The sequence below is a fragment of the Pseudorasbora parva genome, chromosome 17, assembly GCF_024679245.1.
Source record: "Pseudorasbora parva isolate DD20220531a chromosome 17, ASM2467924v1, whole genome shotgun sequence".
Lineage (NCBI taxonomy): Eukaryota > Metazoa > Chordata > Actinopteri > Cypriniformes > Gobionidae > Pseudorasbora > Pseudorasbora parva.
In genome coordinates this window covers 43063793-43080360 of record NC_090188.1, presented here as the reverse complement: position 1 = coordinate 43080360, position 16568 = coordinate 43063793, and the positions used below count along the sequence as shown (strand labels likewise).

The window sequence follows — 16568 nt, the reverse complement described above, 5'->3', positions numbered from 1 at the left end:
ACAGGCACGTACTGGCACTAAAACTATAACTAGTCATCACATCAGTACAACAGGCTTGTTAAAGGAAAGTTTACTGCACACAACAGCTGCCACATATTTAATTTATTCATTTACTCAAGCGCCCTAATGCTAAATAGCTTTCGCAGTATTTTCTCTTCACCCTCCTTTTCCTTGTTTTTTTATGATGAATCTGGCTCATAGATGCATCCGACTCACTGTCATTCTCTTCATTTTTTGTAACTTCTGCCTCTGTCTCTTTTCTCTTCAGAGAACCCGTTGCTATCCACCGATCCATAATGGCACTGAACTTGAATGTAATGGCCGAACGCCACTAGGCTATTTTAGTAATCGCACAATAACTTGACAATTTAATACAAATGTTATATCAATATAGGCCTACATATTCTTTTTACTTTTTATTTTTTTATGGGAATTTCCTGGTAAAATGAAGGTAAAAAAATATATTTTATTTTATTTTTCCTTTCCACCTGCAGTACCCTCATGGACCACTAGTGGTCCGCGGACCACAGTTTGGGAATGACTGCACTAGTGCACAGCTGGCCGCAGGGCCTACGCAAATATGCATTTCCCCCAGTGAGCCTTCTCGCGCAGCTCCTGTGCAAGATCAAGGAGCAGGTCCTCATGGTCGAACCTATACTGGCCCGGCCGGACCTGGTTCTCCAAAACTCATACTCCTTGCGACAGCACCTCCCTGGCCTATTCCTCTGAGGAGGGACCTCCTTTCTCAGAGGGGGCACTGTATGCCACCCGCGTCCCGACCTCTGGAACCTCCACGTGTGGCTCCTGGACGGGACACGGCAGGTTTGAGTGGCCTACCACCACCGGTGGTCACCACTATCACTTCAGCTAAATAAAACACCCTCGTCCACAAGACGGGCTGACGCTTCGAAGTGGAACCTCTTCGTGACCTGGTGTGCTTCTCGAGGAGAAGATCCCACCAAATGCCCGATCGAGTCCGTGCTCTCCTTCCTCCAGGAAGGGTTGGAAAGAAGGCTGTCTCCCTCCACTCTCAAGGTCTACGTGGCGGCAATAGCTGCTCACCATGACCTGCTGGACGCAAGAACGGTGGGACAGCACAACCTGATCCGCAGGTTCCTCAGGGGGGCAAGAAGATTAAATCCACCTCGCCCCTTACAGGTACCCTCTTGGGACCTTGCAGTGGTCCTAACTGCCCTGCGTATGGCTCCCTTCGAGCCTCTGCAGACAGTGGAGCTTAAGTTCCTGTCTATGAAGACAGCGCTCCTCGTTGCTCTGGCTTCGATCAAGAGGGTAGGGGACCTGACCTGCAGGCATTCTCAGTTGACGAAGCGTGCCTGGAAATCGGGCCGGCTAACTCTCACGTTATCCTGAGACCCCGGCCTGGATATGTGCCCAAGGTTCCTACCACTCCCTTTAGGGACCAGGTGGTGAACCTGCAAGCACTTCCCTTGGAGAAGGCAGACCCAGCCTCGGCACTGCTCTTTCCAGTACGTGCCCTTTGCGCTTACGTAGACAGGAAGCTGTGCTTCCGGACCTCAGACCAGCTCTTTGTCTGTTACGGAGGCAAGCAGAAAGGGAAGGCTCTCTCCAGGCAGAGGCTGTCCCACTGGATACCTGACGCCATTGTCCTGGCTTACCAGGTTCAGGGCTTGCCATGCCCCCTTGGGGTCAAAGCACACTCCACTAGGAGCGTAGCTGCCTTTTAGGCGTTAGCTCGTAGCGCCTCGCTGACAGACATCTGTAGAGCTGCTGGCTGGGCGACAACGAACACATTCGCCAGGTTTTATAATCTGCGAGTGGAGCCTGTGTCCTCTCGTTTACTCGCCCCAGATGGCCAGTGACTGGACACATGCTGGTGTCTTCGCTTGCTGCGCCATTCCCCTCCTAAATGGACCGGATACGTGCGCTTATATTCGCTCAGGTGAGCCTCTCTGAAGGCCCTGAGTTCCTCCAGCACTGTTGATGCCGGCACCAGAGTGCATGCCTGAATGGTCCCAGCCCTTGTGTCAGGCTAGGTGCCCCGTGTGCACGGTTCCCCCGCAGGCCAACCGCCACGTGTATTCTCCACGGTAAGTCTCCTTGAGCGCGTGCCTTCCCTTGCCAAGACCCTTGCCACGGGTTGAAAAACTTTTCCACCTGGGGCTGGATACTCCAGGTTCTTCCGTATGCATCCCATACGTGGGTCATACGTGTATTCCTAAGTCCTCCCTATGGGTAGGCGCTGTGATTGTATTTCTACAAGTGGGATATGCCTCCCAGTGTACCTTGGTAGCTGAGCCAGCCCCTCGTCATATCAAACTCCGAGGCAGGGTACACAGGTCAGCCCAGGATGCTGGAAGACAGCGCTGTGGCGTGATTAGACTGGACCCCCATTTCGTCAGTACTGACGGAACTCGTAGTGTACTGACTGCAAGGGAACGTCTCGGTTACGTATGTAACCCTCGTTCCCTGAAGGAAGGGAACAGAGACGTTACATCCCCATTCCATATCTGCTGTGCCGCTGGAATGGCCGGGGCGGTAGGCCTCCTCAGCAGGTAACATAAATGCGTGACTGCTATGAAACGCCGTTTATACCCACGCTGTGGGGCGGGCTTGCATTAGGCAAATTCCGCAGACCCATGACATTTCCATGTCATTGGATTGTTTTGATTGAGATTGAAGGCAGCTGGTTTTCTAAGCAAAACCCCCATTTCGTCAGTACTGACGTAACGCCTCCGTTCCCTTCTTTCAGGGAACGAGGGTTTCATGCGTAACTGAGACGTTTACCATAATGCACTCCATAACTTTATGAATTAGCAAACAAGTGGGCAACTGTAACATAGCCTAATTCAATGATTGAAATGTCTTACCTGTCCAGCAGAAAAAAAAGCTGAAAAACAGAGTTCACGCCACCTTTAAAAGAAATTTTTATCCTTGTTTTCACATCGGCACGGTTGAAATCTCTTCTTTCTGTAGCCACTCCGAAGTCCAAAGACTTTTGCATTTTACATCGGATGATTTGGAAACTGAGAAATATAGCCGGTTACCGGGACTCCTTCTTTATGTGTACAGATATGATGCAATGACGCAAAGATATGCTTAAAATTCCCGCGGAAATCCAGCAGTACCACTGGAATTAATTTCATCATACAAGCTTACCGTTGTAAAACGAGCTACGGTAAGCAGATCGTTTTGAACACTGGATGGTTATGTACTTGCTCAAAAAATTATTTTGGATAATTTTTAACCCAAAAAAGTTTCAGACAGCAGCTTTAAACAACATTTTCATTTCATGCAAAACTTTTAGGAATTCGTAACACTTTAGAATAATGGTCATTAGTTAAAATTATTTAATATATTAACTAACATGAACTAACCATGAAGCAGTACATTTGTTACTGTATTTGTTCATCTTTGTCAACGTTAGGTAATAAAAATCCAGCTGTTTATGGTTTGTTCATTTTAGTTCACAGTGCTCATGTTAACAAGATTTTAATCATGTATTAGTACATTTTGAAATTAACATTAACAAAGATAAATAAATGCTTTATAAGTGCAGTTCATTATTAGTTCATGTTAACTAATGACCATTATTCTAAAGTGTTAACTATGAATCTTATCCGAGATGTGGGCAACTCAATACTGGTCAGTCGTATCCGACGTAAAGGATCCGCAAATGAAACCATGAAAATGAGTCCAGGCAATGGGTTATGGGAAATAAAGGAGATGGTAACCGCAACATGCAATATTAGGAGCCGTGGTAATGCTAACTTTTGCAAACAGGTGTAATTTGTAATTATTTTATCTTGAAGAAAACATGAAAATATCTCATGCAGCTTCTGAAGGGCAGTACTAAATAATAAAGAAGATCTTGTTATGTTTGTATAAATTCTGCATTGGTTTAAAAAGCAAACATATGCAGTCAACTGTATACATAAACTAAAACTGAGTGTAAAATCTAACTTAAAATTTACGATTTAAAATCTTTTTATTTGAACAGCTCGAATAACAAGTTTTAAATCAGCCCTTGATCTTGGATTGTAACCAATGAAATGTCTCTTTAAACTTTAAAGGAAGCATTGATAGCGAACGGCTGGCGATCGCTAGACAGCGAATCCCATATCGACTCGGTCGAGTAGTTGACGAATGGCTACTCGACAAAGGTAAAAACACTGATAAAACCTAGAGTAAGTAGTATTTTGTATGTAAAATAAACCAAGCATTTAAACGTTAAATTAAAGCCATTTAAATAGATAAATGTAGCTTGTAATAATTGGACATGTATTAACTAGTTTATGTCATAACTTTCGGTTAAAGGGACTGTTTAAAGAAACTTGTTTTATACTTAATGTTTTTTAATGTAATTTAATCGTTTAAATGATAAAAGGTCCAAATTAAAATGATACTTTTGATTGTAGCATGTGTATGTGTACACACTTGTGATAAATAATTAGATATTTAATAATGCAATAATAAATAGATGATAATGATAAATAGCACAAGTCCCTTTAACAAAATTTAACATGCAGTTAAGACAATGACAAAATTGAAATAAAATAACTTTGATGTGCATGTATAGTCATTTCATATGCAGCGTGCCACTGTCGTTGTTTTTTCCTTGTTGATTTGATTTGAATTCTTCTTCTTTTTTTTGTTTCATGATCATACCTTTGCACCCAATCCAACTCCTCTTGCTAAAAGGCATTAGTTACTGTTCATCTGTAAATGTTACTACTGTGTTCACACACCTACACAACATTAAAGTAAGATTAAAATCAGTCATGTTTAACAAGCTGCCTTCAGATTGACTGTGATCTGTAAATCTGCCATGGATATATTTCCATCTCCGTGATGACAGAAGCCGTTAAAGAATCGCTTTCCGTTTTCCTCTAGGATTTCTGAGAGCTGAATCTTTAGAAAATCTCAGTAGGAACTAAAGCAACACAGATGATATTTATTAAAGAGGCCTTTTAGCAAAGTACTCGGCAAAAAATGCTTTCCTTCCTTAATATTTTTGTCTTGTTTCTAGTCCAAACATCTAAAACTTCTTAAAGCAAGAAGTATTTACTAGACAAGCAAAAGTAATTGTCTTGTTTTGGGGGAAAATAACTCAAAATGAAGAGAGTTTTTGCTTAAAATAAGATAAATAATCTGCCAATGGGGTGAGAAAATAATCTTGTTTTCTGTTTGAATTAAGATTATTTTTCTCACCCCATTGGCAGATTATTTATCTTATTTTAAGCAAAAACTCTCTTCATTTTGAGTTATTTTTCCCCAAAACAAGACAATTACTTTTGCTTGTCTAGTAAATGTTTCTTAATGTAAGTTTTTTTAGATATTTAGACTAGAAACAAGACAAAAATACTGAGTAAGAAAAGCCTTTTTTGCAGTGTACCACTGCTTAAATGCATTGCCAATGCTTTGTTCTGTTGTTTTATTTGTGTTTCATGAGCATCCCTTCATGGCGGCGATGATAAATTGTGGGGAATTTGCATTGGCCAACACCCGAATAATCCGTCTTTTCCTCAGGCGTGATTATTTCCATCACTCCATTGTTTGTCTCTTCACTCTGCGCTGGGTTTTGTTGTATCTCAGTGACTCTGTACTCCCGCAGGCCGCCAGCTCACAATCTTCAACAGCCAGATGACCATCCAGATCGGCGGCTGGGAAAGAGACCACAGCCGCGCCTTCCAGGGCCAAATGTCTGGTTTCTACTACAATGGCTTGAAGGTTTTTAACATGGCTGTGGAAGGAGATCCCAACGTCCGCATCGAAGGTAGTGTGAGGCTGGTTGGGGAGGCGCAGTCCTCCTCCATTACGCCACAGTCCAGTGCTACGGTCCATCGCTCTGAGACCTCTACCTCAGTGATGGAGATCAAGACCACTACAACCACCTCCACCCACCAGATGAAGCAGACCACAGCCGGAGAACCGCAGCAGGTCAGAAAACTCATTCCCCTTTGCTTCCCATCTATTCTACCAATCCCATTAGGCTGCCGCATATACAGTCTTGTTCAAAATAATAGCAGTACAATGTGACTAACCAGAATAATCAAGGTTTTTCGTATATTTTTTTATTGCTACGTGGCAAACAAGTTACCAGTAGGTTCAGTAGATTCTCAGAAAACAAACAAGACCCAGCATTCATGATATGCACGCTCTTAAGGCTGTGCAATTGGGCAATTAGTTGAAAGGGGTGTGTTCAAAAAAATAGCAGTGTGGCATTCAATCACTGAGGTCATCAATTTTGTGAAGAAACAGGTGTGAATCAGGTGGCCCCTATTTAAGGATGAAGCCAACACTTGTTGAACATGCATTTGAAAGCTGAGGAAAATGGGTCGTTCAAGACATTGTTCAGAAGAACAGCGTACTTTGATTAAAAAGTTGATTAGAGAGGGGAAAACCTATAAAGAGGTGCAAAAAATGATAGGCTGTTCAGCTAAAATGATCTCCAATGCCTTAAAATGGAGAGCAAAACCAGAGAGACGTGGAAGAAAACGGAAGACAACCATCAAAATGGATAGAAGAATAACCAGAATGGCAAAGGCTCAGCCAATGATCACCTCCAGGATGATCAAAGACAGTCTGGAGTTACCTGTAAGTACTGTGACAGTTAGAAGACGTCTGTGTGAAGCTAATCTATTTTCAAGAATCCCCCGCAAAGTCCCTCTGTTAAAAAAAAGGCATGTGCAGAAGAGGTTACAATTTGCCAAAGAACACATCAACTGGCCTAAAGAGAAATGGAGGAACATTTTGTGGACTGATGAGAGTAAAATTGTTCTTTTTGGGTCCAAGGGCCACAGGCAGTTTGTGAGACGACCCCCAAACTCTGAATTCAAGCCACAGTACACAGTGAAGACAGTGAAGCATGGAGGTGCAAGCATCATGATATGGGCATGTTTCTCCTACTATGGTGTTGGGCCTATTTATCGCATACCAGGGATCATGGATCAGTTTGCATATGTTAAAATACTTGAAGAGGTCATGTTGCCCTATGCTGAAGAGGACATGCCCTTGAAACGGTTGTTTCAACAAGACAATGACCCAAAACACACTAGTAAACGGGCAAAGTCTTGGTTCCAAACCAACAAAATTAATGTTATGGAGTGGCCAGCCCAATCTCCAGACCTTAATCCAATTGAGAACTTGTGGGGTGATATCAAAAATGCTGTTTCTGAAGCAAAACCAAGAAATGTGAATGAATTGTGGAATGTTGTTAAAGAATCATGGAGTGGAATAACAGCTGAGAGGTGCCACAAGTTGGTTGACTCCATGCCACACAGATGTCAAGCAGTTTTAAAAAACTGTGGTCATACAACTAAATATTAGTTTAGTGATTCACAGGATTGCTAAATCCCAGAAAAAAAAAATGTTTGTACAAAATAGTTTTGAGTTTGTACAGTCAAAGGTAGACACTGCTATTTTTTTGAACACACCCCTTTCAACTAATTGCCCAATTGCACAGCCTTAAGAGCGAGCATATCATGAATGCTGGGTCTCGTTTGTTTTCTGAGAATCTACTGAACCTACTGGTAACTTGTTTGCCACGTAGCAATAAAAAAATATACGAAAAACCTTGATTATTCTGGTTAGTCACATTGTACTGCTATTATTTTGAACAATACTGTATGGAAAAAAACTCCTAACCCCCCCCAAAAAATTCTAACAACAGGTTTTTTTGTAGTATCAGGTGTCCTTAATAACATTATAAAAGTTTCCGAAGTTTGACCACTAGAAAGGTGTCATTTTCAAGATGGCGTCCAAGATGGGCAGGAAATCCTTAAAATATCCCTTAAACCCTTAAAAATGAACTCCTTCATTATTTGGCCTAGCCGGGTAATCTTGGTGTCTAACCCCATGTTTTCTGGGTCTATGAACCCATTGGACATGTCTAAATTGCACTCACATAATTACATACTTATGAAATACATGTTTTTGTGAGATTACTGTAAGGTTTTTTCTTTGTTTGGGCTGAACCAGAGATGTAAATGATTTAGCCTGTCATGTAACTCCTCCTACTCCAGTACGTGTTTTTGGACACATACCCTTTTTTTTGCTAAAACACAGACTTGGCATTCAATGTAAAAGTTATTGCACCCAAAAGTAACTTAATATATATTATAGATATTGCATGTCTCGTTAATATGTTGTTCGGGCAGGGTATACAATTTTGCACAAACAAAATTCATCCGTGACTACTTTAAAGGGGCCATGAACTGAGAAATCGAATTTTCCTTGAGCATTTGACATATTAGAGGTCATCATACTGTAAGAATATCCTGTAAGTTTCAGAACTAATAACTTCCTTGTTAGTCCAATAAAAGCTTTTATTGACGCCATTTTTATTGGAAGGAGACGTGTGTGTTATCCAAGCATTAATGGCAAGGAAAGCCCCTTAATTTACTTAAGCGGCACGGATATGAGGTGTGTGTGTGTGTGTGTGTGTGTGTGTGTGTGTGTGTGTGTGTGTGTGTGTGTGTGTGTGTGTGTGTGTGTGTGTGTGTGTGTGTGTGTGTGTGTGTGTGTGTGTGTGTGTGTGTGTGTGTGTGTGTGTGTGTGTGTGTGTGTGTGTGTGTGTGTGTGTGTGTGTGTGTCATACCTGCTTCAAGGTCTTCATGATAATGTAGCGTTTCTGTGTTTAGAATCCAGTATTACTGTAATCCTATATTGTCTTTTATGATTTTAATAAAGAACTCCGTCTCGTCTTCTCTCCAAACCGAACCATCATCTGTAAAGAATGATCGACTTTTACGCGCGGCAGGTTGACGCATATAGAGTAGAGCGAAATGTTTGAATTAGCATGTTTTTTTTTTTTTTTTTTCACCACTTTCGTTATTTTGGCTAGACATTTCGTGTTTTTGGGCATATGAACTGAATTTAGAAATGCTTTGGAAAAGAAAAAATTGGCATTTAATAAACGAAATAATTGTTTTAAAGTGCGTTTGGAGTGAGTGCATGCAAAATAATTAGTTCCCCGAGTCCACAAATAAAAATAGACAGTTTATAGTTTATAATTATGTCTTGAACTTCTGTATAGCTAAAAATGACAAGAGTATTGCAAATTGTTTCATCTCTCTTAAAGGAAGAAGGAAAAAATGAGAACGTCGGCGCTTTTATTGGCCGTGGGTTAAAGAAAACATAGCCTAACTACGAAACGAAATAGGCTGCGTTTAGGACTAAACATTAGCCTGTGATATTATTATTTTAATTTATATGTTGATTATGAAAATTGAGCACCATGCGCAAGAATCGTAATATGTTTGAGACCTGGGGAGTCACATGATTTTGATCACTTCGAGTTTTATTTTCTAGAAAGTCTTTCTTAAACATTTTTTTTTAGTTTTGTATAAATTGTATTTTTATTTTGATCGATGTTTCATCAATGAATTGCCTGTTTATTAAATAAGAAGCAAACTAAGATCGTCTGGAATGGATTGACGTGCGTAGCTGGCCTGTGTCCTCGGCCTTTGAGTAAGGCTGAAACTATTATAGGTTAGCTCTTTCTGTTTTAATACATTTCTTGAATATATGTCTTAATTACAGTATATATAGCCTGTAGTCCTTATTAGGAGAAAATATATGTCCTTTTAACTACATTATCTTGTTATTACGACACAATTGAGTGGAAAATATAATATATAGGCCCTGTAAATGCGAAAAAAACGTTTCCATTGCAGTTTTGCGAAAATGTCCTTTTTCGAATTACCTGAAAAACCACCTCATGAGAGCGTACAAACTTTTTTGCGATATATGGGATTTTTTGTGAAATTGCCGCGTTTCCATTGGGTGTATTTTCAATGCGCAATTTGAAGGGTAATGGAAACGCGGCTACTGACACTGAGAGAGAAGACATCACAAATTCTACAGTTTTATTTTTAGAATAAGAAAAGGATGAGGAATCCCAGAAACAAGCAATCATTCAAACAGCTGTGCGATTGATCAAAAGTGATATCAATTCCAATGTCCCATCCGTTATGGATCAGTGTCTGAGCACAAAGTCCCTTGAGCTTGACTCTGCTCTTTTGTTTGTTCCTGAGACTCTCCGTACACTTTTGAATGGTCTTTTTGTGGGTAAGGAGACAAGCCGAACGGTCGCAGGAATTGTCCAGGCAGCACGACCACGTGCTGTTGCAGCTCCATTACCACTTGGCCTTGCAGTGCAGGCACGTCATATGGATCGGTCACAATTCCTGGTGGATACCCTTCATTAAATGGAATTTGCTTCATCATACAAGGACATTTTTCGTTTTGAATGTAGCAGATTCAGTTGCTCCAGATATGTTACCAGATGACATAGATGTGCTCCTCATAGTATGGTCGGATCGTTCTGTCACGTCACAGACAAGGGAAAAGGGTGCGAGGACTCATGTGCAAAAGAAGAGGATCATTTATTTACAAAAATAAACAGAAACAGAAAACAAAACCCACAAGGGGGCAAAAATACATAATCAAAACAATCTCAAAAACATACCAAACTGGAATCACGGGGAAGACGGGAGACACAGACATTACACACAACAATCCGACCCAGAGTGACAAACACAAGGATCTTATAAAGGGAAGAAATCAAAAGGGAATCAGGGAACACAGGTGGGGCCAATAAACACTAATCAGATAACAAGGGGGAGGGATCTGACAATGACACGAGCACATGATCAACAACACAAAACCCACATGTGCACACAAGACAGGACAGGCATGTGACACATGGAAAACAACCGCAGACTTGGCAACACACTGCAGTTGAGTTCTGTTGACATTTGACAACTAACATTATGCATCGCCCCTTTGCTCTGATTGGTTGTAGGTCTGTCCAATCGAGGTCTTTCCTGGTTGGGTTAAAACACGCCCCATAATCACAGCCCAATGAGCATCAGACTCATATTCTGACTAGAGCTGAGGATGACCACGGCAGGCTAGGATTTCTCATTACTTTGTTCAGATTTTTACTGCCCAAAATGACAGCAAATCATGGCGATATTTGCAGCATTTTCTCATGATTTAAAAAAAAATTAAACTACTTTTCTTTATTCAGTATTAGGGGTGTAACGGTGCACGTATTCATACCGCGCTGTTTCGGTACAGGGCTTCCGGTACGGTGCACATGTGTACCGAACGCAATCTTTCAGTTAACAATCGGCTTGTTTTACGTGCGTAACACACTTTAACCCAAGTTTCCACACGAACTGTCTATTTTATCACGAAAATCAAAGATAAACGTCGCTTTGACGCTCTTTAACATGGCGTGACTGATCGCTGTACAGGCGAGTGAATGTGATCGTCATAGTCAAAGAATGAACATAAATGAACATGTGAAGGTGTGTTGAGGATACATTACAACTGAAATGTGGTTAAATGACGCCAATGCCTTTCCCTTTGTGTCCTCTTCGCCACATGGCCTTTTGGTGCCTGCTGTCCTGGAATGCTTTTGAAGCCTGAGGAGAAAGTTGGGAACTGTTTTAGTTAATGTTATCAGTGCTAGAAAATGTTGATGATGGCCTTCAATGGATTTAAGTTTAGGACCCGCATTCTTACAGCTTCTTAGAATCCTCCCCGAAAGCTCCTAATTTACCTTAAACTTCTATAGGAGTCTTAGCTTAAAGGTCCCGTTCTTCGTGATTCCATCTTTCAAACTTTAGTTAGTGTGTATTGTTGCTGTTAGAGCATAAATAATACCTGTAAAATTATAAAGCTCAAAGTTCAATGCCAAGCGAGATATTTTATTTAACAGAAGTTCCCTTTCAAAGCCGACAGTGAGCGGCCGGTTTGGACTACAGCGCTGCACTTCCTGCTGTGATGACATCACTAGAACCGTCTGTTGACTCCGCCCACAAGAACACGCAAAATAGGGGCGTGGTCTCGTTGCTCTCCCACGTGGAGAAGAGCGCACATTCAGCGCTTGCATTGCCCCGTTATGGTAAGAGGCGGGACCTTTCCGGACAAAGTGCGCTAAGCTGCTGTCCAATCACAACACGGGAAGCGCTGGCCCAATCAGAACTCGTTACGTGTTTCTGAAGGAGGGACTTCACAGAACAAGGAAATCATCAGGCCGTTTGTAGGAGAGGAAACAGCGCTGTACAGATAAGTCATGTAACAATAAACATGTTATATCGCACACTGTAAACATAATCAAAGCTTCGAAAACACGCGAAGAACGGGACCTTTAAGAGGGACTCAGGACCGATCTAAGAGCAACTGAGCGAGGAAAATATAAGCACTTTTATCTCGGTTAGGAGGCGGGGCTGTGATTGGTTGGTTGTACAAGAAGGAAAAAAGAGTGCTTTTACGTTTGGGGTCTATATAAACCTTCACTTTAAAATTACAGGCATCATTGTTCCTGTTTTACTGTACTCTCTCTCTCTCTCTCACACACACACACACACACACACACACACACACACACACACACACACACACACACACACACACACACACACACACACACACACACACACACACACACACACACACAGCTCCTAAACCTACCCATCACAGGAAACATTCTGCATTTTTACTTTCTCATAAAAACTCCTCCTGTGTGATTTATAAGCCTTTTGAAAAGTGGGGCCATGGGTAATGTCCTCATATTTCACCCTCTCCTGTAATACCTGTGTCATACCCATGGCATTATACACATTTGGGTCCTCATATGTCACAAAAACATGCCCACACACACACACACACACACACACACACACACACACACACACACACACACACACACACTTCTGTAAATGTTTTGTCACCAGTTACTGTATTGGTCACTAAACAAGCAGCGCCTTGTTGTTCCTTCACTTGTAGACACAAAGTACATTTCAGGTTCAGTGTCTAATGCGATCCACAACTGTTGAAGGGTATTATTGAGCCTCTCTTTCCTTCATCATGTTTCCCAGACTGTGGACGACCTGTTGGTGGCGTCTGCCGAGTGCCCGAGCGACGATGAGGACATCGACCCGTGCGAGCCGAGCTCAGGTGAGTTAGGTCAGTCGTTTCTTTACTACTGTCCTTTATAACTGTGTCTGTCTCGCAGTCTTTCACCTCAACCGCTTGAGTTTTGCTGTTTCCCCGAACACATTGAGCTCTGGTTAATGTTTTACACGAGATTAAGCGACTGTTCATTGAAGCACGAGATCTAATTAAGACTGTAAAGGAATATGAAATAGACACAAACTGTTCCAGCTTTCTCTAAAGAACTGAAGCTCCTTTATCCAGACACAGCAATAATGTCTGTTAGATGTTGTATAAATCAAAAGCCAGATTCAGACAGGATTAGTTTAACATGGGGATGTGGGGGTAAAGTAATTATTACCAGAGGTTCTCTGTGATTTTAGTCCTGTCCGAATCTGCCATCTCGGTTATCATCACGGACAATGTCAGTAAAGATTACAGAGACTTTTACCTTCTGTAAAAAGGTCCAGAAAAATGACCTCAGGTAATACTAATCCGTTCCAATACACCCGCTGTAAAAACATACGGTAAAATCCCATCATTTCCTGTTTAAAAGTTAAAAAGAGGAGCATGGAGGCGCTTGAAGAAGCCTTGGGTTGCGTTGGAGGGACAACTCTGTGGCAAACCTCCAGTATTCTCCACATATCATTTAAAGCAAAAAGAAGATCGAAAGCACTTATTAGAGGCACAGCACTTCTTTTAGCTCTAGGAAAGTGTCTGTTACCAACACAATCCAATCAGTACACTGCAAAAAATGCTTTTCTTACTCAGTATTTTTGTCTTGTTTCTAGTCTAAACATCTAAATATTCTTACATTAAGAAACATTTACTAGACAAGCAAAAGTAATTGTCTTGTTTTTGGAAAAAACTCAAAATGAAGAGAGTTTTTGCTTAAAATAAGATCAATAATCTGCCAATGGGGTGAGAAAAAAACTCTTAATTCAAACAGAAGACAAGATTATTTTTCTTACACCACTGGCAGATTATTTATGTGGAAAACACACAGGACTATTATTAGCCTACATATAAAAAACACGTTTTACTCACATAAGTGTGTTGCACCATTCCTGTCGGATCCGATATAGAAGCACAGCTTTGTGTCTGCAAATCCAGCATTTGAGACTTCTTTACAAACGATTCTGCAGTGAAATGAAGCGAACACACAAACGTTCTTCCCCATTTGATCAATGATTCGGATCGCCGATGTCTCGTGATTTCAGCAGTTTGACACGCGATCCGTATCGATTCGCTGATTCATAACCGTTTGAATCTTTATTTGAGGATTGAACACAAACGCGGAAGAGAAGCCAATGCTGAATAAAGTCGTAGTTTTTGTTATTTTAGGACCCAAATGTATTTTGGATGCTTCAAGAGACTCTAATTAACCCACTGATGTCTCATATGGACTACTGTGATGATGTTTTTATTCCCTTTCTGGACATGGACAGTATAGTGTGCATACACTTGCATACGCTCTCGGACTAAATATAAAATATCTTAAACTGTGTGTGAAGATGAACGGAGGTCTTACGGGTGTGGAGCGACATTAGGGAGAGGAGTTAATGACAGACATTTCATTATTGGGGAACTAACCCTTTAATACCGGCTGTAAACAGGGCCTATGAGGACAATCTTACACTCAAAAAAATGGCTTGTTGAATTTACTTAACAAAGCATGGTCATGTGGTTCCACACTATAATAATTTGTCTTGTATAATAACAGTTGGTGTTGTTGTTTCCTCAGCTAACCCTACAGGCCCCGTGGTGAAGAGCTATCCTGGTCAGTCGGAGGTTTTCCGCGAGGCCAGCGGTACCACAGGCATGGTGGTCGGCATCGTGGTTGCTGCCGCACTCTGCATCCTCATTCTTCTCTACGCCATGTACAAATATCGCAACCGCGACGAGGGATCGTACCACGTGGATGAGAGCCGCAATTACATCTGCAATTCAGCCCAATCGAATGGATCAGTCGTGAAGGAGAAACCCGTAGACGGGACCGACTGTGTCAGTAAGAGCAAGAAAAACAAGAACAAGGAGTATTACGTGTGATTCTATTACCCTGGCTTTCTCTTTTCACTTCTAGATCAACAATGCAATGTCAAACTGATGCAAGATTACAAAAACCGGACAAAAAAATGTTCCCTTCAATATTTAATAATTTCCTCACATTGGAATGGATGAAAGACAAGCGAATGAAATAGCCCAAACTGCCCAGAAGTGATGGGAAGACTGCTGCTTCTGTAAATGAGCTCAGTTTGGTCAGTTAAGGAGAATGAAGAGCCATGTTTGGGGTTTATGCCTGTTTGTGTTGCTGGGAACACTGCAATGAGGAAAAAGCATCGCTGAAGAATGAGAAGAAATTCTTGATGCGTCCAATATAGCTAATATGATTTTGGCGAAAGAGAAAAGATTATGCCACTGACATGTCCATGAACATGGATGCAGAATACCTTATTTAAAGCGTTTCCATGGGTTTCAAACGTGTGCTTCTGGACTGACGAATCTGTTTTATAACCCGTTGCATAGAGAATGCAAACTTTATCTGCTCATTGGCAGAAAAGACAAAATAATTTTGAATGTTATTAAGATATAGATGAATTTATAGACAAGAGTTGCATTTATTTACTTGTTTTTCGTCATGTGACCCACAAATTGTGCTCTAAATGATTGTTCAAGTCTGTGTGTGTGTGTGTGTGTGTCTGTGTGTGCAGGTGCTTTAGAGATGCTCTGAAACACAAACCATATCCATCCAAAGATTTATTACTACCAATATACTCACAAACCTGCATTATTCTCAGCCTATAATGACATATGGGGTAAATCCATGTTCATTTGCACATGCACTCTCAAAATGTAGTCATAAATCAAATTGTCACTCGTTTCTGTGTGTGTGTGTGTGTGTGTGTGTGTGTGTGTCTCATGTCCTACTTTTAGAGCAAGAGACAGGAAAAACTGAATTTTGAACTAGACACCAGAACCGTTACAAATTCATTTGACTTTTTAGACCTGTAGTATTTTTTATACAGTATTTTATTTCATTTATGAGACTTTCAAAATGTATGTATTAAAATGGTTTTGAAAATTTAATCAAGCAAATAAAATATTACCCAAAGTAAATTCTTAAGTATGTGCTGTCTTGGATAAACGTAGGCGTTTCCATCTTATTATGGATTCCATATGTTAAATATTTTACCACTAGCACTATCAGTATTTAAAGATTTTTCTTTTGGCACAATAACACCCTTAGGGCCAGATTTACTAACAGCAAACCCTCTTTGGGCGTTCAAAACTACAGTCGGGATTTATTAAAGACGCGCAGTGAGGAATTAGCGTTGAATGGCGTGGACAGTTATTTTATCGGCTGATCTTATTGCATATGCATTTGGAGGAGTTTCAGACGCAGTGTTTATGGGAGCTCAAAACTTCCTTCTTAGTAAAAGAAAAGCTTTGATTGACAGCTGGCTCATCAAATGATCGCTCTGCGAATGTGCTTACCTAAGGTCAGAGTTCAGAGAAACCGCCTCAAGACGAAGGCCTGATTCTGAAGCCCCGCCCACCGACTCGTGCCTGTCATGTTATAGGTAAATAACATAGGCCTCAGCTAAACCAGAACTTCCAAGCAATAAAGCATAAGACATGTT

The 16568-nt window shown here is 41.2% G+C and overlaps 1 protein-coding gene across 16 annotated transcripts in view; it reads left to right on the top strand.

The window, feature by feature from the left end:
- nrxn1b (neurexin 1b) overlaps window positions 1-16044 on the top strand; it is a 144242-nt gene extending 128198 nt beyond the window's left edge. For 5 of the 16 annotated variants that reach the window (XM_067422132.1, XM_067422128.1, XM_067422130.1 and 2 more), the window contains 3 exons: window positions 5594-5919; window positions 12873-12960; window positions 14672-16044. In XM_067422132.1, the coding sequence (XP_067278233.1) occupies window positions 5594-5919; window positions 12873-12960; window positions 14672-14976 (719 nt within the window). In that variant the 3' untranslated portion in view covers window positions 14977-16044. Of the gene's footprint in view, window positions 1-4052; window positions 4143-5593; window positions 5920-12872; window positions 12961-14671 lie in introns of all 16 variants that reach the window. The other 11 variants (XM_067422123.1, XM_067422124.1, XM_067422121.1 and 8 more) reach the window with 3 other exon arrangements.
- The last annotated feature ends 524 nt before the right edge of the window (window positions 16045-16568 follow it).